At 40.8% G+C, this 24,320-nt stretch overlaps 2 protein-coding genes across 3 annotated transcripts; one reads left to right on the top strand and one right to left on the bottom strand.

The window, feature by feature from the left end:
- Positions 1-66: 66 nt before the first annotated feature.
- On the bottom strand, positions 67-7,312 carry dapk3 (death-associated protein kinase 3). 2 transcript variants are annotated; one of them, XM_030402165.1, is made up of 9 exons: positions 7,227-7,312; positions 6,299-6,403; positions 4,838-5,198; positions 4,212-4,341; positions 4,003-4,051; positions 3,882-3,908; positions 3,614-3,766; positions 3,462-3,507; positions 67-2,480 (listed from the first exon to the last, which is right to left on the bottom strand). In XM_030402165.1, the coding sequence occupies exons 2-9, from the start codon at positions 6,358-6,360 to the stop codon at positions 1,950-1,952; spliced, it is 1,359 nt and encodes a 452-aa protein (XP_030258025.1). In that variant the 5' UTR covers positions 6,361-6,403; positions 7,227-7,312; the 3' UTR covers positions 67-1,949. The 2 variants fall into 2 exon arrangements, with proteins under 2 accessions (XP_030258025.1, XP_030258026.1); XM_030402166.1 differs by lacking the exon at positions 7,227-7,312 and adding an exon at positions 6,567-7,191.
- Positions 7,313-9,506: 2,194 nt separating this feature from the next.
- On the top strand, positions 9,507-22,530 carry sppl2 (signal peptide peptidase-like 2). The gene is made up of 15 exons (XM_030402164.1): positions 9,507-9,635; positions 11,847-11,963; positions 12,609-12,791; positions 12,921-13,010; positions 13,274-13,413; positions 14,889-15,031; positions 16,273-16,369; positions 17,130-17,246; positions 17,764-17,845; positions 17,961-18,035; positions 18,127-18,189; positions 18,275-18,374; positions 18,573-18,650; positions 19,168-19,328; positions 20,124-22,530. The coding sequence occupies exons 1-15, from the start codon at positions 9,588-9,590 to the stop codon at positions 20,304-20,306; spliced, it is 1,677 nt and encodes a 558-aa protein (XP_030258024.1). The 5' UTR covers positions 9,507-9,587; the 3' UTR covers positions 20,307-22,530.
- Positions 22,531-24,320: the final 1,790 nt, after the last annotated feature.

The following is a 24,320-nucleotide window of genomic DNA, read 5'->3' as shown; positions in this document are numbered from 1 at the left end:
GTTCTCTGCTTGGTGACAGTGTGCTACAACACTCACATTCATACAATAACAACCCGAGAGCCCGACTCGGTAACAGTGATAACTTTATTTATTTGAGACGAGCCCAGACATTTCCTCTTTGCACCTCTTCGTACACGTAAGAGACAGATTAAAATATATTTTGGGACACCGCGATAATCATTTAAGTGCAAACGATACAATGGTACATTTCTCTAATCAAAAATACTACTGACTATATAATAATAACAAAAATAATAATAACAATAATAATACACTTTCTATGCTCTACATGGGGAATGTGTTGGCTGGATGTGAGACGGACTGATGGAATGTTTCAGTGTGCAGAGGCGGTCAGAAGGACAAGAGTTACAGTTTACGGACAAAGTTTCCATGCACACTATATTTGGTTTACAAGGCTACTGTGCAAAAGTTGTTGCGTTTAAGACATTGAGCAGCATCAATGTGATAGAAATGTCATTAAAGAGGAATTCGGGTATTTTTAATCCTGGGACTGATATTTACATGTTTGAGCCACACTTCTCCTCAGATGAGACTTCCTTGTGGCAAACCCAGATCTTATTCAATAAAAAAGTCTGTCCCTGTGGGAATTGTTTATGTGGCAATGTCGGCCTCAGTGACGAGAACAAGCACTTCTAGTGGGCGTAACTGAGGGTAAGTCAGCCATTACAGCCATGTCTACTGAAGTGATTCAAAAATTCTTGGCAAGTATGAATCATTTACTTCCTCAAACATGTTAGTATTGGGTCAAGGTTTTAAATTACCGGAATACTCCTTTAACTCGATGACAAATGAGCGCTCGCAGAGGCAATACGGTCGATCAGTTAACAGGCACTGCAAAGATGAGTCTATACATTCTGAATCTGGTAACGCTTCATTTTACGGGTCTGTAATTCAAGATTCATTTTCAAAGTAATTTCCTCAGAGGTTTCCTGAATAGAAAACAAAAAAGACAACTAAATCCTGACGGATCACAAATGATCCGACTTTAAAAAAGGGATGCACACACCAAAAATATCCAAATTGAAGATAAGTCCTTCAAACAAGATGTTTTTGGTTTGCTGATCTCTTTATTTCAACTCTGCCAGGTTTCCTGAAAGAACCTTGTAATTTGGTACAAATGATAGATAAAGCAGAGAGGGATCGACCGGCACTGTGCATCTCCTAAATGCTAATCTAGCACAATCTTAAGACTTTCAGTCAGGGGACGGCAGGTGAGGTGATCGTGCGAAACCTGCATTTGTAAATTACAAAATAGTATTAATAATATTTTATTCACAGACCTGTAAAACAGAGCTTTTCTATGCTGAGGCTTTATATTTATTGCATGTTTTTATTCACCACTCTGTTCCAACGTATGAGAGAATTTAAATGTCAGCTGCAATTGAATCTGAAACGTATCTGGATAAATAAATACCCCTGAACTCTACACTAAACTGTCTACTGTGAAGCTTTCTCACAAGACTGGCCGATAACCTGAGGAAAACGAGCCGACATCTATGTCTTTTACAGCACTGGGAATTGAAGATGTCATAAGGAAATTAAGAAAAATAAATGAACCTATTTTACAACTGCCAAACTGACAACTGCAACAAAAAGCCAGTAACGTTTGCAAATATTTGTGTTAAGTACGATGCAAAAAGACAGTCAAAAAATCAGAACGTAAAATATCTAAAATTATAAATATATGTATAAAACACAGGAATTAGCTTTTTCAGGGGGGAATGGGTTCTTTGTATTGCCTCTCTGCTTCCTGCTCCTTCTCTCAAGCACGTTATAAAATGGTGGAATATTTTTCCCGATGGGCAGCAGCAGCGTAGCTTATGATGACGACTGACCCACTCACACTCCACTGTGTCAGACACATGCAGAGAAGACGGGCAGGAGGTTACTTGAGTAGGAAAAGTGTCATTGCTGAACGTCAGCCCGGCTCAAGGCGTGCTGCCCAAGCCATCCCTCTCTGCAGATATGGACTTGACCAGCTCCTCCACCCAGCGGACCTCGGAGGCCACCTGCTCAGCCAGGACGTCGTAGCGGTTTTCCAGGCGCCCGAACTTGCGCTTGAGGATGTTGGCCGCCTGCATGGTGAGCCGGGTCTCTTCCTGGCTCTTCTTGCGCTGGGCTTGAGTGCGCTGCAGCTCCTGGCGGATGTGGCTCAGGTCGCTGGAGATGCTCTGGTTCTCCTCCTTGTACCAGCCTTCCTTCTCCTCGTAGATGGACAGCAGCGCCGCCACGTCCTCCCGGCACGAGCGCTGATTGCGCTCCAGATCCCTCAGGCCTTCCTCCGCTGCCGAGATCTCCTCGAGGACCTGGGAGAAGCGCTCGAAGTTGACGTAAGTGTTGTTGGGCGGCATGCTGGAGTGGGACTTGATGGTGTACTCCTTCAGACGAGTGGTCTTCAGGCGTCGGCGCTCAGTCTTGTGGTCTCTCTCCTCTGGGCGGACGTTTCGCCTCTTGATCACCTGGAGAGAGAAAAGTGAAGAGGTCTGAAATAAGGATGTGTTTGATTTGTAATTATGATAACTAATAACCAGTGACAAGGCAGTAATAGTCCTAACCACGGCTTTACATTACATGGACACTGAGACAGTAAAGGTGTCACACAGAGATGGTTATAGATACACTTTCTTGAAACCCTCATTTCCGATGTGATGAATGTGGAGATTTTCTTTTGACTCTTTCTTATGATTTAAATACAATATGTACTTTATTTTTCATTACTTTTAAAGTTTCATTTACATATATCAAGAGACTCTGTGCTTGAGAGTTTTTTGGCTGATTGCTGTCATTACCTCACCTGTATGTACTGATTGTGAAATTTCCAGAACACACACTGAATCCATTGGAGAAATGTTAAGTTGTCTAATTGGAGTCCCGTCCCGGTCTTTCTTTTTTAATTATTTACTACATTAAGGAATCAGCATCCAGTATTTAATTCTAAAAGTGAAGGACGTGCATTGCATTTTTTATTTCTTCTGAAATAAGAATGGTAATATGATAACATCCCCCAACTAATATTGGATTTTAGAAGTAGATTAAACACTGACAGTTTAAAAAAATAGTATTTTTTCACATAAATAAACAGTTTTGACACAGCTTTCTTCACTATATAATGGAGAAACTGTTTTATAAATGCCTAAACATATCTTTGAATATCTGCTGAATGTATCTGTCTTTAATTAATATATAGAACTTTTCAAAACAACACTTAAAATGCTTCCCAATTGACGAGATAGTTTTAAGACAAGACAACGACAAGAGATCTGTAATTTAGAGGTAAACAATTTCAAAGATTATGAGCAAGACAGGTATAATGACTGATCTTCACTTTCAGTCGGGCTCGGCAAACATTCAGTTAACACAATCTTCAGCTTATCAGATGAGCACCTCACTGTGGATGCTGCACTACAGCCGCAGAAATGAATGCTAAATGAAACGCTCACCTTAATCCAGGGGTGTTCAAGACTGTCATCGATCGTCATTCTCTTTCTGCAATAGAATAAAATCCACCAGTGAGAAAATGACACTTTAATATTACTACAAAACAGACATTACTCCACCTCACTTTCGTCATGGAATCTGAAAAAGTTCCTACTTGGGATCTTTAACCAGCAGGCGGCGTATGAAGTCCTTGGCCAGCTCGCTGGTGTTGCTGAAATACTCCTCATCAAAGTCGTAGTTGACAGCGGAGATGTTTGTCAGGGTCTCCTGCTTGGTCTCTCCCAGAAACGGTGAAGCTCCACTCAACCTACAGGAACACAGACGATAAGATAAAAGGCTTTATAACACACATGCACGAGGAGCAAAGTGATTTATGTTTCTACAGACGCAAACAGCCAGCTGTGATGTGCATCATTACTCACAGAATGTATGTGATGACCCCGATGCTCCTGCAGAGAAGAGAAGGACCAGAAATGAATAAAAACTGTCACACAGGTCAGTAAAAAGCTTCAGAGGACAAAAAAACACATGTTGACATCTTACCACATGTCCGCCTCCAGTCCCAGTGGCTCATAGTTGACTATTTCAGGCGCTGTAAAGCACAGAGGAATGAGCACTTTAATTCAAAGCAGATGTGGAGATCTGAAACGCACTCATCATCCACTTACAAGGTTTAGCTTACTTGCCAGCGTGGGCACACACCAGCACACATTTTCCCTCTGTGAAATAAGCGGAGAGAAACATGATCTCACCAACAAACTCTGGTGTTCCAAAAATGTTCTTGAACTCATTTCCCGCTTTAATCTGATGAGCGATCCCAAAATCGATCAGCTTGATCCGGGGGTTGGGGACGTTCTTGTCCAGCAGCATGATATTCTCAGGCTGAAAGATACAAAAAAGGACAAAGGCTGAACATTAGTGAGAGAATGAGGTCATTGTATATAGTACACATGTAAACAGTGACCTAAGAAAGAAACACTGTAAGTTACCAGGACATCAGCTCATCGTGTGTTGGGCCAGCAGCTCACAGATAGAAAAGGTTAAATACAATACGATCACAACATTTTGTGGATTATATACGATACAGTGATTCTATACAAGTGTGTAACTTATTGTTATATTGCTGACGTATTATTTTGAGACTTAGTTGACTTGTTATTTTCATTTTTTTTTTAAATTGTCAGTTAAGTTCTTTTAGTTGTAGGAGCAACACCAACATGGTTATATCAGATCATGCTCGTGTCTACAGCCTCCCCCCTCTTTCAAATGGAAAAAACTCTTCAGATAGTTCAAGTAACGAAACTTCTCTGACACATCAATTATGACTGCTGGCCCAGAGCCTCACAAACAAGCCGTCTTAACCAAACAGACTGCTGACCTTAAGGTCAAAGTGAGCGATGCGTTTGGAGTGCAGATACTGAACGCCGTCCAGAATCTGCTTCAAGAATTGCGTGGCTTCCTCCTCCGTCAGAGACTCCTTCTCAGCCAGGAAGTCAAACAGCTCTCCTCCGGACACCAGCTCCAGGATCAGGATCACGTCCGTCTTGTTTTCAAAGATGTCGTGCAGCGTGATGATGTTGCTGTGTTGGATCTCCCGCAGGATGTTGACCTCCCGCTCGATCTCCTCGCGACTCACCCCTCTCCGGCTGGACGACAGCCGCCGCTTCTTGATGAACTTGGCTGCGTACTCGTCACTCGAGCTCTTCTCCTTACACTTACGAACAATGGCAAACTGTCCGCTGCAGGGAGGAGAGAAAACAAAGGGGGTTAAAAAATATTACGATAACATACACCTGCCTACCTTTTTGTGTTCAGTTCCAGGTTCATGTTATCAAAGAATATACACAATACTTTAGTTGTGATTTACAAATTTGTTTGGCTTGTGCCTCTTAAAATGAAGCAACCTCTTCTTGTGACCCTCAACACAGATTATAGCCTCGATGTCGTCATGTAAATAAATAATAAACAACATTGCTGATAAGACAATAAAACCACTGTTCAGATGAGGAGAAAGAATTGCATAATGCATGAGGTTCAGAGGATTGAGTGTTCCCACATTTAATGGTCACATACCTTTCATTCTCATCACCCACACAGACACAGACACAGACACACACACACACACACACACACACACACACACACACACACACACACAGTGCCCTCTCCTTTAGAGCCTCTACACCATAGCAGAGGTGGAAAGGCACATTGAGAGGCAGTGATGTCACACTTTTGCTGCATTACTGCAGAAAAAAACAGCTCATGTAAAGAAAGTTGAGTTTGAACTTTAAAATGTGATGACTCGTCTGCAAACTATCAAGCACAATGTAAAAAAAATGGATATTTAGTATGCTGCTGAAGGGCTCATACCTGGCACCGAAATGCATCTCAAACACTCATGTAACTCTGTGTGATCTGAACACACTTCACGCCCACATGAGGTTTTATTAGTGAGAAACTACAAGCACTGCATTTGTGCTCTGCTGTACAGCTTTAAATGAAAACTGCAGCAGTGTTCTGTTCCTTTGCTTTAAACCCTTACCTGAATTATTTCACTATGCATATGCTACCTACAAACTGCACAGTTTTTCAATGTCAGCGCTCAGCAGGCAGACATTTGTATTCACGACAACACTTATGCGAAAACACGAATCTCTGATGGCCTTCAAACACGGCATAAATGAACAGAGACTAAACTTTAAAGCACCACAACACACTTGTATTTGGATTCCTACACACAAGACACATGTTACAATCAAGTTTGAACAGTATATTTTCTAAAACCGACTGATGTTTTTAGATATGTGTTTTGTCAGAGAAAGAAAAGACAATAACCTACCTGCCGAGCTCCTCTCCCATCTCATAATACAACTCAACATCTTCTTGCCTGAAGCCAGCCATGATGTGCCGACTCTCGATGGTGGGAACAATGCCTTTAGAATCACTGCAGTGGGAAAGAGAAGAGAAAGGTATTAACACAATACACAGTGGCAGTGAGTGGTTGTGGAAATAACAGAGCCAAGTGGTCAAAACAAAGCCATCTTAGTAGATCTAAATTGTTATAAAAGTCTTAGTTATGAGCCAGAGACGATCATATCCTGATTAACCTCCGAGTCCCTTGGTTTCTTTCCTCCTTATTTGGCCCGAGTCAACACAGCTTTAGTTTTCACAGACTTTGTGGCTGATGTCAGCCCTCTGCATACCAGTCCTACTGACATCATCTCCTGCCTCGACCACATATCTCTAACTCTATTAAAGGGACTGGGATCCAGCCAAACTAGCATGTATTTGTCACATTTAAGCCTCGTTTCGTGCTACTGGAATATTAAAAAAACACTAAAACAACTATATGCGTTTGTAGCTTATAACATATGTGTTAGGCGCTGTTAAGGATGCTGTCGTTTACATTACAAGCAGGCAGCAAAGACGTCTTTTATTCCACCGGTGAAAACATCGTAAAGGTCGAGCTAATAGCTACTAACACTAGATACAATTAGTGCCACAAGTACAAGATATTAAATTATTCAAAATGACAGCAATGCAATAACATTAAAAGGAACAAATAAAAGTAATCCCAGCGACAGAAGGCAGCTAGCTTAGCTGGTTGACAAGCTAACGTTAAGATCCTGTATAAACGCCGGCTTTCTCTGACTGTGAAAGTGTTACTTCAGTGAGGAAATCATTTGGTTAATAACATCTACATACCGGTAGAAAAGTGTATATTTAGCTAAATAAAGTGTGAAGACATTGCTACAGCGTATACTTACAGTACGGTTGGCTACGAGTGCTGCATTCCCCCTCCAAAGTAGTTGTGTGTAAAATTCCCAGACGGACCTGTGTCAAGGCAGCACCGGTGAAACACACAGACAACTTCCGGTTATCTCGTTCGAAATAAAAGCCCAACCAGTGTGCTTTGTATCGATGTGCTTTAATACTAAACACCATATATATATATATATATATATATATATATATATATATATATATATATATATATATATATATTTAAGGAACTTGTTGTAGTATCTACACATAAATGTTATTAATCAAAGTATCTACACATTGCATACTAAAAATAAGTAAAAACATTTGCTACCATTTAGAATGCCAAGACAATTTTTTTTCTGGGTTTCAAGGTTGTTTTTTTCACTCAGTCATATTACATTATTATTTTTCCTTCCTAAGCTTCGTCTGACGTTTAGGTGTTTTATGAAAAAAAAGAGGAGATTAAGTGCACTGATTCCTGATTTCTTCACCAGAATTATGCTGTTGTGGAAACATTTTTGAGTCCACAATTAGGCCATCATGTCCACAGAAAACATATTTAAATAATAGATAAACATATATATATATATATATATATATATATATATATATATATATATATATATATATATATATATATATATATACATATATATATATATATATGTTTGAATATAAATGAAGGCTGCATTGAATAGGAAATTTGGACAACAGCCTGATCGAACGTTTGTTTTTCTGGGCCCACGCTGATATCAATACTCAGTCAGCAGGGAAAAATTGCAATATCAATTGACCAAAAATCATGATCCATCAAATGTGATGATTGTTTACGGTTAAACAACAGCATTTATTGTCACAAATGACACGACTGCTCTGAAACAGCAAACTAACCCTAACCCTAACCCTTATTTTTATCTCAGGACTTAATAATTATAAATTACCCAAGCATTTTCGTCTGCATTCTAACCTCTTCATTTTGGCACACATTGGACAACATATACGGTAATAAAGATATATCTGTGACAGGCAAATACCAGCTGATGATACTGGCCCGGGCCAAATTAGCTAAATGGGACACACAACAAAATCGCCCCATTTATTGTGAAGGCAGAATTCGCTGAAGTTCCGGTGATGTTGCGCTTGATGCAGGTAAATATCCGGCAGCAGGACGAGCATATGGAATGACATCATGCAGAGTGAATCGACTCGCTGCAGTACGTCAGTGAATAACAAGATCGAGCATGCAGAGATAAAGACTGAGGTCATGCAAACAACACTGGTAACCTAGTAATAATGATAAATACACACTAATCACTTTTTGTCCTTATACAGTAAGTGTGGTTATGGTACTTTGGATTTGGATGAATAACTTGACATAACTTGTCTTGAAGGAAAAGTTATAATAAATTGTTTTTAAAAAATGTATACACTTTATAATATTTATTACCATTTAAAATGTATTTGGCCAGTTCAACAATACCAAACATTGATGCACCATTTTTCTTGATGAGGACTTTCTGTAATGTGCAACATTGATCTGGAGCTCTAAATATAGCTTTAACATAACTTATCACCAATTGCCAAAATCCTTATTTATTTATATTATTTGTAGAGGGACCATGTGCAAAATTAAACATAAATGTTACCATTTAATGCATTGTACCAGATTAAAAACTTCTCTGCATTTAAAAACAGTAGAAGACCAAAATAGGTTCTTGTACATGTAAAAGGTCTTTTAAGTTAAGCCTAAAATCACAACATCACATTGCGCCACCATGTCACACATTTGTACAATTTCTGCTTGGTTGCTAGTTTGGCATGTAGGAATTGATTTAGCACAGCTGCTCTGGTGCTGGCTCAGGTGTGTTTCAGCTGACCAATCAGGGTGGACTGGGTATTCCAGAGGAGGTGCGACTGAGGGGGAATACAGATCTTAAGCACTGGACAGTATGGTGTTGATGAAAAACTGATTTGAGAATTAAAGCCAGTAAACCTATTCTAGTAGTAAACCCAAAATAAAATAATAAATTTGAAAATGAGCATAATACTGTATGTCTCCTTTAGCAAGCTTAGTTTATAACCTAGCCTGTATTATTTTAACATAATTCATTAAACCATACAAACAATGTTCTGTTAGCCTGTTTCAAGTTCTCACAGATTTTAAAGGACTTTGTCTTTTTGACTGACTTTGACTTTAATCAATCAGGGACGTGGCCACTCGCTCGTGACGATCACAGCCAATTAAAACTCCCGCAATGAGAAAGGGGGCGTGGTCTGTGAGAACAGCTGGTGGGGGCTAGTGTGAGGGGCTGGAGCCGAGCGGTTGGTTGGTCGATGGGGGAAACAACAACAAGCTAGGCATCATGAGGGTCCCTGAAACACTGTTCTGGGCCGCTTTTCTCATCCAAAAGGTGAGAGAGACCGAGTGTATTTCCCTCAAAAACTGTTTCTCTGCGTGTTTACTGCGTACAGCGGCACGTGGCCGACACGGACAGGTTGTGTTTTTTTTCCTGACGGGGTTCTGGGATTATTAGCTTAGATGCTATGACTGTTAGCTTGCGGAGATCACCGTGGGCCCTGGAGACCCGCACAACACTCACCTTTTCCTCGTAACGTTAACCACGGAGGATTGTTTCTGCTTCGCCGCGATGTTGAGACCAACACAAGGTTCATGACGGACCGCGTTTTGGTAGAGATTAACAGACAAATGCATCGGGAAATGTTAGCTAACAACTCACATCATGCTACAGTTATAAACCTGTGGTAACGCGTCTGAGATTTTAGGACTTGAGGGCAAAACATTCGTCTGCTCATCATAATGTCACTTGGTAAAATATTTAAACTAACTGTACTTTGACCCGCTGAGTCAAAGTATAAGTAATGCTGACCGGTAGTTCTTCTTCTCAGCTGACTGTTGACTGCTATAACGAACAGAAAAAGTGTTTTAACTCAGGTACCTAGCATCATGATGACTGTAGTCAAGGATCGGATAACAGAAGGCCATCTGACATTATCGTCTAGTTTATGAGACTCACCTAACAGTGAAATATTCAGATCTTCAAGCTGTTGATTCACCTGCATGGTAGTTTGTGCTATTGCTGCACTGTATTGCTTCATACTGAAACTTGTTCATAATATTTTGTCCATACCATTATATTTATTTGTTATTATAATTATTATTATACATTAATAGCAATCACAACTGCAATTGAATACCAAAATGCAGTGTACGTTTTATGGCAATTTTTTAAATACACTGGTGAAAAACTGTTCCTCTAATTTACAAGTGTTGTTAGTTTTCACCTCTGTTGTTTAAAAATGTAAAAAAAAAATTATTGTTTCATTTTTATAGATTTTTCCTTTCAGAGAAAGAGAAAGTAACAAAGACCAATACACACTTTCTGCGGAATGTTCAGCTGTTCGTTCCCTTTTCTCTGGACACCGTGCCTCCTGATTTCTTATTCCATGAGTTAACTGTTCTCATACTTTCAGCTATTCACCTTGCGCAGGTGGTTATGCCTCATACCATCCCTTCACACTAATGGGCCTTTTACAAGCTGCCAGCGAGACTCTCAACATTTCCTCAAAACTGAACAATTTCAGGACAAAGACAAAATACGGATGAACGGCCGACATTTTCGAAGTGTAAAATTCTGCCTTCAGTATTCAGTATTTGTTACAGCACATGAACTCAACAAACTTGTGTTGATAGTGATGAATCTAGAGTTGTTGGACTGCTGCCTGTGCGGCTCAGGGTAGAGCAACAGAAGATGGACCATATGTACTACATTATATCATCAGTGGGCAGGTTCTTTAGTTTTTGTGGTCCGTAGTAAACAAGGCTGCAGTGTGCCTGGAGATAAAAACGAAGCCAGAATAAAAATGTGAAGCGAGGGCATGTTCTTTTTAAAAAAGGTGGCAGGTTATCAATTACATTTTTACCTGAGCCATCAATCCGTCGTTGTTGTGTTATGGTGTATTTATGTGTGTGTTATATTTGGTCTTGTTTTCCCTGTTGTAATATTATGTAATAATGATATGTTTTATTTTATGTAATTTATTTGTATATCCTGGCACCGAGTTTGAAATACATTTTACTCCCTTTCGATTAGGTATGTACAATATATGTCAGACTGATAAATTAGCTGCCTCCGTTCGGGAAATTCACATGATGTATTTATCGGAATCGGTGAAGTTAAAGCTGATATATGGGGCCAATAATGCCTACCTTCGATTCACTACAGCATCACCTTTTTTACCTTCAGGTGTGAATAAACTACAAGTTAGAAGAACTAACTACTTTTCAGAACTACTTTTCAAAATTAAAAAATGTGAAATGAGAAATCCATCTCTTGCATCCCTGTGTGGATTGGTGTATTTTGTACACCCATGAATAAATGTAATTAAATATGATTTTTTTTTTTTTTTTTAACTTGTCTATCATTTGCATTTACTCTACTCTATTTACATCCAAGTATCAGTATTGTCATCAGTCATTTTTAAGTTGTTACAGCACAGCTCATGTGTGCCTGGAATTAAAGATCAAGTCTATGGTACGAAAATCAAAGTTACAAACATTTGATTGACATGGAGTGATACAGACGTTGCTGTTGTGTTGACAGGTGGTGGGAGAGTTCGGCATGGCCCATTTCAGTGACAAGGGCAAGAGCAAAGGAAAGGATTACTGCATATTCTTCAACTCACAGTGGGCACGTCTACCACAAGACCTAAATAAGGCAGTAAGTGAGTAGCAAGAGGTGTAACCAAGTCTTTGTGAGCGGTGATAATGGTGACAAAACGCTTCACAGCCACACAGAACACTGGGAATGAATTGCGGTAGGAATGTGATCAATGAAATGTGTTTCAGGAGGCCTCGGACGGGATGCAGAAATCTGATCTCCACTTTAATGCCTGTTAGGACTGTGGTAGCTTCTTTTTGAACAGGCTGGAAATGTTTGAGATCTTTATGACTGATATCAGACTGTAATGAGTCACAGTAATCCACGCTGCTGGAAATAAATGCATGATTTACAGTTTCTAGGTCATGTGCGAGTGAATGGGATTCCATTTGGGATATAATTGTGTCAATAGAAAGAAAAAAAAATCCTCTAAAACAGTCAAAGCTTTTTAAAATGCAGAAATAGCTTCACACATCCATTATCAGGGATCAGACTGTAACTGTATTGACTCCACTCTAGTAGGGACCAGATCCAGCTCATTTGAATTTATTCAAGAGGCACTCTGTCTCTGAAAATAACGAATGTATCCAGGCTCGTTAGAAATTAACATGAATTAATGTCATTAACAAGAAAGTCAGGGTTTTTTTTATTCATTTTGAAAATTTCCTCCAGCTCTGGTTAACATTCTTGAATTTTGTCTCAAAGTCACGTCTTCAGATCCATGACCTGACATCATCGGTCCTGTGCTCACCCTCTGACGTCCCAGAGGGAGGCTTCCCAAATCGCATCCCCATGGTGATGAGAGGCAACTGCACTTTCTATGAAAAGGTCCGACTGGCCCAGATAAACGGCGCCAAGGGCCTGCTCATCGTCAGCAAGGACAGACTGGTAACCCTGCCCAGAACTACAAACATCCTAAGGCTGTTTCTTGTAGTCAGTGTGCATCAAGATTAAATTGGCTGTAACACTTTAGAAAACATAAATACATGTTTCTTATTTTAAATGTATTTTTAACAGACGCCACCAGCAGGAAACAAGACCCAGTATGAGGAGATTGACATTCCTGTAGCACTTCTCAGCTACTCTGATATGCTGGACATAAGCAAGGTGAGACAGCAGATGGTGCAAAAAAACCAAAATGCCTGAAGGTTCCTACTTTATCAGTTTTTGTCTTGCTGATCACCTCTAAACATTTTACAGTCTTCACGCAGAGGCAGTTGTGTGTGTGTGTGTGTGTGTGTGTGTGTGTGTGTGTGTGTGTGTGTGTGTGTATATATATATATATATATATATTTCGGAGCAGACAAACAAAAATACAAAATGGATCTTTTAGGATTCACCTGACTCAGTGCTTTCTCTAACTCCTGCAGACATTTGGTAAAGGACGACTCGTCGCCATGTATGCACCCAATGAGCCGGTGGTGGACTACAACATGGTGATCATCTTCTTGATGGCAGTAGGAACAGTCGCCGTTGGAGGCTACTGGGCCGGCAGCAGAGACAGCAAGAAGTAGGTGGACACGATGTAGAGATGGACATCTAATATGGGTTTTTTTTACACAGGGTTTCTGTAGGTTTCATCAAGTTAGATTACAGCCTTTTAAAGACCCTTTTCATGTCCATACTGGCAAGAAAACCCAATCCTAATGCGCTGTGTGCTTACTTGGGTCCGGAATTTGGTAATGCTTACGTTGTCTTATCAAACCATATTTGGTTTTTGTCAGGCGGTATATAGATCTTTCCATCATCTTTCTGTTTTTCTGACTTCACGTGTGACTAATACCGTAATTTGAGCCTTCAACTTGTTGGCCATATTTTCCCATATCAGTTCAAAATAATGTTAACGGATACAATATGTACTTCTGGAAGTATTTTGTTCATGCAAGGAGTTAGTCTACACACCACATGGTGACACACTAGCTAGTGTTCTCTGATAGATTAGAGGTTATTGGCTGTTTCTGTTCTGTTTTGTAGTTTTGTTACACTGGGAACACATTTTTGCCCAAAACTCATTGAAAAGCGAGACTGGAGCTGACGCAAACTTATAAAAGAATGTCAACTTCATAATCAAATCTGTTTTTAAGACTATTCAAGACATTTTAAGGCATAGAATTCAACATCTTTTGAATCCAAACTGACTGCAATTACATGGAAAGTATTACAAAAGTAGTCTAATTTATGTTAAGTTGAAGTCTTTTGAGGGGCAGAAATGGTAGTTAGGCTGTCCATGATTATGCGGCCCGTAGTGTTCAGTAACAGTTTACCCAACCTTGTCCTTTCCACAACATCACATTATTACAGGACCCGAAGTTTCCCTTTCCCTGTGCATGCCATGCTTTCAGTCCTGGTGGCTAAATTTGAATCAAAAGTTATTATCAGGGGAGTTATCTCCGGGGAAAATTAGTCACCGTTTTCTTGGCAAAGAAATAAAAGTGTATGACTGCTCAGTTTCTCTCTTTTCTGGAGAAATAAGGTCGTAGTCGTCTCATCTTTTCAAACCAAGCAGTCTGCATTGTACCGCTGCGACTCCACTAAAGGCCACTGTTGTTTATTTGAGGCCATGAGTGACTCACTGTCTTAAGCCATCCCAGTCCGTCCTTCCTGATGGAGTTGCCAAGGTGACTGAGGGCACAGTCAGATGGGGTCTCTGACGCACAGGACCGCCGGCAAAAAACATTCCGGATCACGAGTTGTGTGTTTCGAACTCAGGAAGGAAGCGAGTGCCGGCCAGGCGGTCAAGTGATGGTAAAATATTCACTGTGGATGGTGGGGTGATCGACCTTGCTGCTTTGGGGAATCACCAACCATCTATGAATACCGTTTAACAAAACAAGGGAAGGACAAAACCCAAGAGGCTGACTGGCTGTTCTACACGGGACTGTGTTTTGTTTAATAAGCTGGCACAAACAGATGAGTGTGCACAGACACCAATCATTAGTCTGTGAAATGAGCGTGCCTCTCCGAATTTTGTTTCTCCTCCTGCAGGCGCTACATGAAGCACAAGAGGGACGACGGTGCGGAGAAGCAGGACGAAGAGACAGTAGACGTCACGCCCATCATGATCTGTGTGTTCGTGGTCATGTGCTGCAGCATGCTAGTGCTACTCTACTTTTTCTACGACCGCCTGGGTACAACACCTGCGCTCACACATAATGATCAAAGATATTCATGCTTTGTCTTAAAAAAAACCCTCTTTGTGCGGATCCACTTTTATGTGAGAAATAGATTAATAGTGGTTTCAGTCCTGTCTGCCCAGTATTTATTGCTGTGTGAGGGATGGTTTGCTTCTCAAAGCTAGTCTGTAATTTTGCCCTCGCTCGTTGTGGTCTCGCATGACTCAGTAAGGCATTTGATTTGTTTTTCCTAGCGAGATCATCTGAGAGGGATATTGTGAGAGCCCAACTCTAGCTAATAATGAATGTGTCACATGTCTAAATTTCCCCAAATATGGCACAGTACTCCCTTTGGTCATCAGCAAGAAACTGGTATGAAGTATAAAGTAGATTGGATGAACGGTTCTAAAGATATACAAAGAAAAGACTGAACGAGATTCCTTGTAGTTAGATGTAGTTGTAGTTCGATAAAATCGTATCAATTCCATCCCTGCTTCTGAAATAGAAGCTGTGAAGATGATGACTAATTATGCTTTCCTTGTGTGAAAAACAATTTCAAATTTAGGTTTCAGCTGCATCTTACAGGCCTCCTTGTTTACCTCGATTGAGACCAGGCGCCTCGCTTTAAGCGCTCCTCTCACCAGGCTGCTGTTTGTCCTTTCTTTCCATTTTCTTTTACCTCTATATATACGCCGATTGTTTTGGAATTATCATCAGCTATATTGTGATACTAAAATATCTTTTACGTTCTCTCTTTCACGTGTCATCACTTCCCCACAGTATGTGTCAGATGGCCTACAGCAGGGTGTAGAATCAGAAGATAGCTGGGGAAAAAGCCCAGACCATTTGAGCAAACGCAGGATGACAAAGTTACTTAATGATTCCTCCATGTAGCTCCAGTGTAAACTTCCTGCAAGCTGCTTGAGCAACGGCACACTCTTTACCCTCATTTCCTCTAGGGAGCTGCTCAGTGTCCAGCATTGTGAGGCTGTAGATGCAGTTTACAGATCTGAATCTGTGAACGTCTCGAGTGCTGTGATCATTCCCCCGATCAAACTGATAGCTGCTGACAGACCGCTGAGTGTCTTCGATCAGCTGTTGTTCATTCAGTCAGCACACTGAATACTGGACGCACGGTGGTGAAACTCAAACCACCATTCACATATTTAAACTGTATTTCCCTGTAGAATATGAGTGGATATCTCTGTGATCATATGCACTATCTCCTGTCTGCCTGCTGTTTCCTCTCTGTTCAGCTATTTGGGTCATAGCCATCTTCTGTGTGGCCTCCTCGGTCGGCCTCCACAGCTGTCTGTGGCCCTTTGTCAGGAGACTCCCCTTCTGCAAGTGCAGGTGAGACACGTCAATATGTTTTCATCAGTTTACCTGCCCAGAAGTCACATCAACACAAGTCGAATTGTTATTGAGGTACTGTATTGGGATCAGTAAATTAGATTCAGATTCAGACAGCTTGATTTATCCCACAGCCTTGCACACGTACTAAAACATACAGTACACGAAAATGTATGATTAAGACATGAAATTTTTTTTTAAAAACGCATCTTAAAACCCATTTTTATTCCTCGGCTTTCAACCCAGCATGAGACTCTGCTCTTGTTTGTTTAGTGTTTTAGTGTCTTATGGTTTTTATTGTTTTAACATTTTTATTGTTTTATTATTTTTATTTTTCTGTTTCCTATGTTTTATGTTTCATGTTCTATTTCTTTTCATGTACAGCACTTTGTTCCAGCTATGGCTGCTTAAAGCGCTTTATAAATAAAGTTGAGTTGAGCTGAGTTGAGTTGAAATAAAATATGCAAAGGAGTATCATAGAATGAAGGATTCTGTAGTAAATAGAAGATGTTAATAAACAGTTTAATAATCAAATAAGAAAATACAAATAAAAACCATTTAAATTAGTAAAGACATTTACAGAGCATTTAAAAGACGAATCAGGGCTTCTAATGTGGAGTCTGAACGAGGTCTTCCTGACTTTACTTTAAAGAAAGGACACCTTACCCAAAGCCAGGAACATTTAAAGCAGCACCCCTACAAGATGTCTGTGATGTGTTTATCCTGGTCATATTCATTGATTGATTTATTGATCACTCAGGGTCCCAGAGAACAACTTGCCGTACTTGCACAAACGGCCGCAGATCCGCATGTTGCTGCTGTCGGCCTTCTGCATCGGTGTCAGCGTCACCTGGATGGTGTATCGCAATGAAGACCAGTAAGTGTCACTTCCAGTCACATGCACGGAGAAGAACCAGCCAGTCTCTACAGCCAACTAAGATTTTTTTTTTTGGTATATATTTACATGTTTCATAAAGCCAGTTTGACAAGGAAGTTTTGTTACAATCAATCTGACAGCCTGAAACACAGATTCCCGTTTCCTGCTGCTCTGTGAACATTTGACACATGGGCCGCACTTTCTTTGTTCGTCAAGTCTCAGAACACAACATTTAGTGTCTGCACGTAATCCAGTAAAGTATCATTGTAGTGTGTTAGTCCTTGAAATGTACAAAGGGTTTTACACAAAAGACAACACATTTTATTTTAAAAAAAGGATGATGTTTCTGTCTATAGGTGAAGCTTTTTTTCTTAGTTGATTTAAGAACACCTGTGCTCTTCTGTGGGTGCTGCTTTTTAAATGTCTGGTGACATAATGGTAGCATTTTTCCGTCTGTGTGATGACAGGTTGTAGGTGCGTTATATGATGACTCACAGTCTCGTTATGTGTCCTCCAGGTGGGCGTGGGTGTTACAGGACGCCCTGGGGATCGCCTTCTGCCTCTACATGCTCAAAACAGTCAGACTCCCCACGTTTAAGGTTTAAATAAAAACTTTTTTTGGAGATTCGAATCCTGTGTTACGGAATTACAAATGTTTGGTTTACATGCCGTGTTGGTTTTGAACTTGCCTGATGTGTTCTTGTCTCTCTGCAGGCCTGCACCTTACTGCTGTCAGTCCTTTTCGTCTACGATGTTTTCTTCGTATTTATTACGCCCTTCTTAACAAATGTACGTCAGGACTGTTTTCTCGTTATTCATGAGTCTGCTGTCTCTGTTACTGTGTGTGATGCTCACGTCACCCGTGGCCTTCTCTCCACAGAGCGGGGAGAGTATAATGGTGGAGGTCGCGGCTGGTCCCTCTGACTCCGCCACACATGAAAAGGTGAGCTCGGTTTCAATTTCCTCGACTCCCCTCAGCTCAGAGGAGGATTAGCTGACACTAACACGGGTATTTGTGTTTCCTCCAGCTCCCCATGGTGCTCAAAGTGCCAAGGTTAAACTCCTCTCCCCTGGCTCTCTGTGACCGGCCCTTCTCCCTCCTGGGCTTTGGTGATATCTTAGTTCCAGGTAATGAACCGACGTCAGAACACGAGGAACCGAAACTGCTTAAACCTAATGATGTGGTTTTGTTGTCAAAAGCAGAAAATAATTTTACATTGAACTATGTAATAAAGTGCAGGGAAACACTTAGAATAATTGTGTCCGATGTGATGACACGTGGCTCAATTATTGATATGAATGCCTCTCTGCTGTCCCTTGTGTCAGGTCTGCTGGTGGCGTACTGTCACAGGTTTGACATTTTAACACAATCCTCCAGGATCTACTTTGTGGCCTGCACGATCGGTACGTACATGTGTGGCGGGGTGGGAGGAGCTGTACTTGGTGAAATGTCACTGCAGTGTTATGATGAGCTCCATTCGGACAGGATTAGTAACACAGGGGGGTGGGGAATACATCATTACTGTAATAGTCTGTCTCATCAGTGTATGTAGCATCACTGACAAACGTGAAGTCAGCTTGTGTGTTATTACATTGTCGTATTTAAATGTGTAGATTGACAGAGCGCATGTTATTACTGTCCATATTAGGGAGACACAAACAAAAAAAAATACTTGTCTGTGTGGACAAGGCCTTGAATTATAGTAGGACCAGTGAGTTAACTGAAAAATATCAGGTAATTCTGGATCTGATTGTCACTGGAGAAAAGGCAAAAAATGACCCACGTAAGTGTTTCAGAAGGAAAGGAAGTCACACATCAGCACAGGTAACTTGTAGTGAAATAAACCCAGTGTCGACGTGAAAAACCTGCATTAACTTCAGTGTTGACTGGACGTCTCTCTGTCTCTCTCTCTCCCGTCAGCGTACGGCATCGGCCTGTTGATCACCTTCGTGGCCCTGGCGGTGATGCAGATGGGTCAGCCGGCCCTGCTCTACCTGGTGCCTTGCACTCTGCTCACCAGCCTCGCTGTAGCTCTGTGGCGCAGGGAGTTGCGCCAGTTCTGGACTGGAAGTGGATTTGTGGTGAATACCAGTTTGATATGACTGCCTACCGCCTACCGAAGAACAGAAAAGACTTTAAAAAAAAAAAAAAAAAAAAACGACAAGAAAAGAAAACAGAAAAACATCTAGTTAAATAACATGCAGAGTAAAGTAGAGTTTTAAGTTGAGTAACCCCTTTAAATAATTCCATCCGTTCCAACTGCCTCTTTCTGTTTCACTGTCCCCCTCCTTTCCTCCCATCGCTGCTCCTTTATTTTACTGTGGGTGTGCTCTAGTCTGCTGCTGAGGGCTCAGCTGTCTGTGAATGTCACTGCAGGTATTCATCTGGGCTTTGCTACTTGACACCATTAAAACATCCTGATCTTTCTGAAGGTTTCTTTTTTTTTTTTGTCATTCCTCCCTTCAGAGTAGATGTCTGTGTTCATTTTTCTGAGATAGGCTAGCAGTGAAGTTATCATAGGTGCTCCTGGGGGTTGTAGATTAGCTCCTGTGTTGTCTGTGTGGTTTCGTGGGACTTCCCTGTGGGATTTTCTTTGGTATGCTTCCTCTTTCTTTATGCGCATCTTGGACTGTAATCTTTCTGTACAGGAATACCTCTGACAACTTTAAGTCTCCTTTTAATTTGGTTTTACTGAAAAAGCAGGTTGGAATGAAAACAGTCCGTTTAACCTCAAATCTAGCTGTGGACAGAGGAATCACTGTATTGTCTTTGGTTTTGTTTGTCTTATCTGCAGCTTTTCTGTCTTCATGACATTTTGTTTTCTGCCCAACACAGTTCAGCCATCTTATATAGACACTTCTTTTTGTCCCCTGCAGCCTGCCATAGCGCTCACACCCATCAACTGTACACAAACCGCAGCGCCACAGATAGAGGAGCCCCCGACCAAACTGGAGCCGCAAACATCAGAAGCCACCAATCAGAGTGAAGACTCACCCCAACAGCCGCCTCAGGAAACGCCCCCAGCTGAAAAAGACGGCGAGGAAAACAAATCTGACTGAAAGGATGTCTTGTGCGACATTTGGCATTTCATATCATCTTCTGTTTTTTTTTTATGTTATGAGGTTTTTTTTTCCTACATGTGTCTCAGTCATCGGACAATTTAAGTACGGGCGTTTATTTGCACTTGGTGTGAAGGGAAGAGCAGAGGAGCGCTGTGTTTTCTGAATGGCTGGTTCAGCAGGGCAACGGGATTGGAGACACGAGGCCGAGGCATTGAAACTGACAAACACGGCAAGTTTTTAAGCTGAACAGCTCCTCTGACAAATTTACAATCTGCACCACCTCTAAAAGGAACCGAAAGGCCAAATGTGGATGCCACACAAGCTGTTTAATACTCAAAACTCCCAATAAGATGAAGGTCTCAACAGCCCTGAAGGCCCGGTCACACCAGCATTTAAAATGCAAAGTCAATTCAATGAATGGATTAATTCACAAGGTAAATCCACAGGAGTTACAAAAAATGTAACAGCTGAAAATGCAAAAAAATTCTATTTTGATTATCGAACAATTTTTTCTAATGCAAACATGCCAAAGATTCGCTGGTTCCAGCTTCTCAGTTGTTTCATCCCGGGACGGATGAAAAGGAAACGAGCTCAGTGGTCAATGTGACTGACTAGTGCTAGTGTGTTAGCGTTTAGCTCAACAGCTACCTTTATTTTAGTCACAGAGCATCTAGAAACAAAGACCTGTGCTGCTTCCTGGTGTGACGGGGCCTTAAAGGTGTCAGTATGCTTGAAATGAACTTGTTTGTATGAGAAGTGTCGTCTGTTCAAACCAAAAGTTAAAGTGCTGCAGAGATGCACAAATGGAAAAGTTGTAGGTGGAAGTATATGATTGTCGGTATGCTGTTAAGAATCATTCCAGAAAGCTTTTCATTTGAAGCATACTGAACCCTTTATTCTCAAAGCACACTGATGCTGTTTCCACCGTGTGGCACGGCTCGACTTGACACACTTGCCTTAACAGGTGCTTTCTCGGTTTGCGGCTGCAGCTTGTACCCCCTCAATGTCGGCTGGTTCCTTAGCTGATCACAATAGCTAACCGGGTGAAACTGCTCAACACACTTTTAAGATCCTTACATCAGTAACCAAACAGAGGAACACCTGCACTTAGTAAATTCACCACAGCATGGTTTTGCAGGCTGTCATCTGTTTTTTGTGTTGATTGAATAAAAACTTCTCAAGTTGCAGTTGGTGTGCAGGACCGACCAATCATAGGTTTTAACTCCATCAGCAACTGAAATTGAAAGCAAACCATTTTGCCAGCAGGAAACCATGACAGTTCCAAGCAAGTCAAGTCGGGCACAAATTCAACAATATACTCACACTACATAACAAGTCATCTGATACGTCTGTAACCCTCCATTACACTTTAATCGACACCAGAGTCAGAATAAGAAGTACAGCAGTTAACACACTTTAAAATGTGTTGCCATCTTGGTTGATGACTGAGCCAAAGCCATCAGATTTGTTGTTTTTTTTAAACTGAAGCGTTTGTTACTTTTGTTGTATTTTGTTTTGCATGCTATGACTTAGATTTTTTTTACCCTTTATATAAACCCAGTGTATAATCTCCAGTGCGGACAAGAAAATGTTGGCCACTGCAGATTTTTTACCCCCCTCTGATAAGTTACTCATATTGTCTTAAGAAAATTGATTTCGGCCTTAATATGTGTCGACGTCGGGAGGTTCAGCAGAATGTGTCACGTGTTAAAGTTGCTTTATGAAAAAGAAAAAAAGTACTGTACTCTGATGATGTGCTGCAGTTTGACGTGTGAGCTGAGGAGCGACTGACGGGTGTGTTAATGTTCATAGGTTAGTTTGTAAGAAGCATTTGCACAATATTTTTTAATTCATGGGCTGACGGAAGCTGTCGGGCTCGTGTCTGTATGTGTTTATGTATACTCATACTGGTTTAAAGAAAACTGAAACCAAGGTAACGATATGTCGAATATTCATCCTGCTTCTGTTTTTGAAGTTCTTCTCTGACCTCGCTCCGATTCTGATTCTCAGCAGTTTATTACGCCTGTTAAAGTTGAATATTTCTGTGTTGACGCTGAGGTCAGAGGTTACAAATGAGAACAGTTTAGTTGTCTGGATGTGCCCTCGCTGATTACCAGGACGTGAGGAGATTATTCATTCGCCAGTATAGTTTGTTGTCACCAGGTGGTTTTTAACGCCTCTGTTGAGGAAAACATATAATAAACAAACCGTGTATCTCATATCTGCTGTGTCTTTGTCCTTGCTGCACAATGCTACACCGAATTAACACTGATGATGTTTGAAGGGCTCCTCGGCAGCGGTACTCGGGATGCCGTCTGTCAGCTCTGGTACGTGTTGATGCAGAACATAATTCAGCCCCTCGCGGCGGTTTCTGAGTCTGAATGCGTCTTTTCATCCAGCTGTGAAAAAGGTCCGCTGCTGCTCAGGCTCTGCGGAGATGAACAGCAGTCTGACAAAGAGGCCCTTTGTCGTTTCAGTTCGGAGACTCAAAGTGTAAGGGCTGTTTATACTGAATCACTGTCTGATCGACTGCCGTGCTGTTTGGTGGATGGGTAGCCACACAGCACTGTGTGTCTGCATTTATTATCAGTCATCCTGTTGAAAATCAAACCAGTCTTAAGTTTAACACGATGATTTTTGAGGGTCTGTCCAGGTACTTTGTATTGAAGCTACTGATTGCCGACATTCTGCAAGCGCAATTATGAAAACCTGCCTTTTTAATGAAGACACATAAAAATACTCTGCAGTTTAATACTCAACAGTGCTGTTGCAATACATGATTAGACTTTGTGTCAGCTGCAGATCCAATCACAGGTACATGTTTGATATTTAAAGGGCAGTACCGGCTGGTTCTTTCAGACTCGCTGCAATCGCCATAATGAATGTTGTTTCAGCAAATCAGACATTTTGAATCTATACATGTCTTGATGTTGCAAGTTGAGTTTATTTAGGTTACATTTTTTTATTTTGTGACAATGTTCTACTTATGCTCAGTCAGGCTTTGGCACAAAGCCACTGTAGTTGTATATGAAAGGATGTTTCATCAACACACAAGCTACGTGATAGGTCCTGATTTACTGTCAAAAATATGTGTTTTTTGTCACCACAAACACAGAAGGAAACTGTGCTAAGGTCTCCTTAAAATATCAAGTGGTTTCGCACCTACAAATGTTAAAATACAGCCTTCTGACTTGTTACTCCAACACAGTCCCCTCCACAGCCTGATATGGAAATTACTCTCAAACTATAGATAATAATTTGTAAGCGTGACATGCTAAGATGTGGGCAAAGTTCTTAAACTTAAAAATGTAATCTTTTAGAAAACTCCTAATCTGTGAATTTCACCAAGACTACATAAAATGATTGTGGTACTACGGTGTTAAAAGGATAAGTGCATTTTGTCAAGTTAAACAATACTCACATTCCTGATCAATACACTGAAAACGTACACACATCCAAGTGCAGGTGCTGGGAACAAAATCTCATTCTGTAAAAAAAAAAATATATGTCACAAGTTTATCTGAAGTTATTTGGGGCTTTAGCAGTCTGAGGTAAACAAATCAACTAACTGTCTTTAAAAGCTACAGTATTTTAGTTTCTCTAAAGTGTAGCCACACTACAGAGCAGAGTAAAAAAGACGTGATATAAAGACTGGAACAAGGGAAGATTTTCACACAATTTGTTACACTCTATATATATTTTTTCACCGAACGAGTACTGTGGATGTTGTACACTTACAAACCCCAATTACAATGAAGTTGGGACGTTGTGTAAAACGTAAATAAAAACAGAATACAATGATTTGGCGCTCACAAGCAAGGATGGAGCGAGGTTCACAACTTTGTGAACAACTGCGTGATCAAATAGTCTTACAGTTTAAGAACAATGTTTCTCAAAGTACAGTTGCAAGAAGTTGAGGGATTTCATCATCTACAGTCCATAATATCATCAAAAGATTCAGAGAATCTGGAGAAATCTCTGCATGTATGCGGCAAGGCCCAACACCAACAT

The sequence above is a fragment of the Sparus aurata genome, chromosome 21, assembly GCF_900880675.1.
Source record: "Sparus aurata chromosome 21, fSpaAur1.1, whole genome shotgun sequence".
Lineage (NCBI taxonomy): Eukaryota > Metazoa > Chordata > Actinopteri > Spariformes > Sparidae > Sparus > Sparus aurata.
This window is presented reverse-complemented; position numbering and strand designations above follow the sequence as displayed.

Bases quoted from the DNA above. Each gene is read 5' to 3' on its own strand.
- sppl2 (XM_030402164.1), top strand. From the start codon at position 9,588: ATGAGGGTCCCTGAAACACTGTTCTGGGCCGCTTTTCTCATCCAAAAG. The intron at 13,414-14,888 runs GTAGGTGGACAC...CTCCTCCTGCAG, and splicing joins GGCAGCAGAGACAGCAAGAA to GCGCTACATGAAGCACAAGA. The intron at 18,375-18,572 runs GTAATGAACCGA...CCCTTGTGTCAG, and splicing joins TGGTGATATCTTAGTTCCAG to GTCTGCTGGTGGCGTACTGT.
- dapk3 (XM_030402165.1), bottom strand. From the start codon at position 6,360: ATGGCTGGCTTCAGGCAAGAAGATGTTGAGTTGTATTATGAGATGGGA. The intron at 3,909-4,002 runs GTAAGATGTCAA...TCTTCTCTGCAG, and splicing joins GGACTGGAGGCGGACATGTG to GAGCATCGGGGTCATCACAT. The intron at 2,481-3,461 runs GTGAGCGTTTCA...TTCTCTCTCCAG, and splicing joins TTGAACACCCCTGGATTAAG to GTGATCAAGAGGCGAAACGT.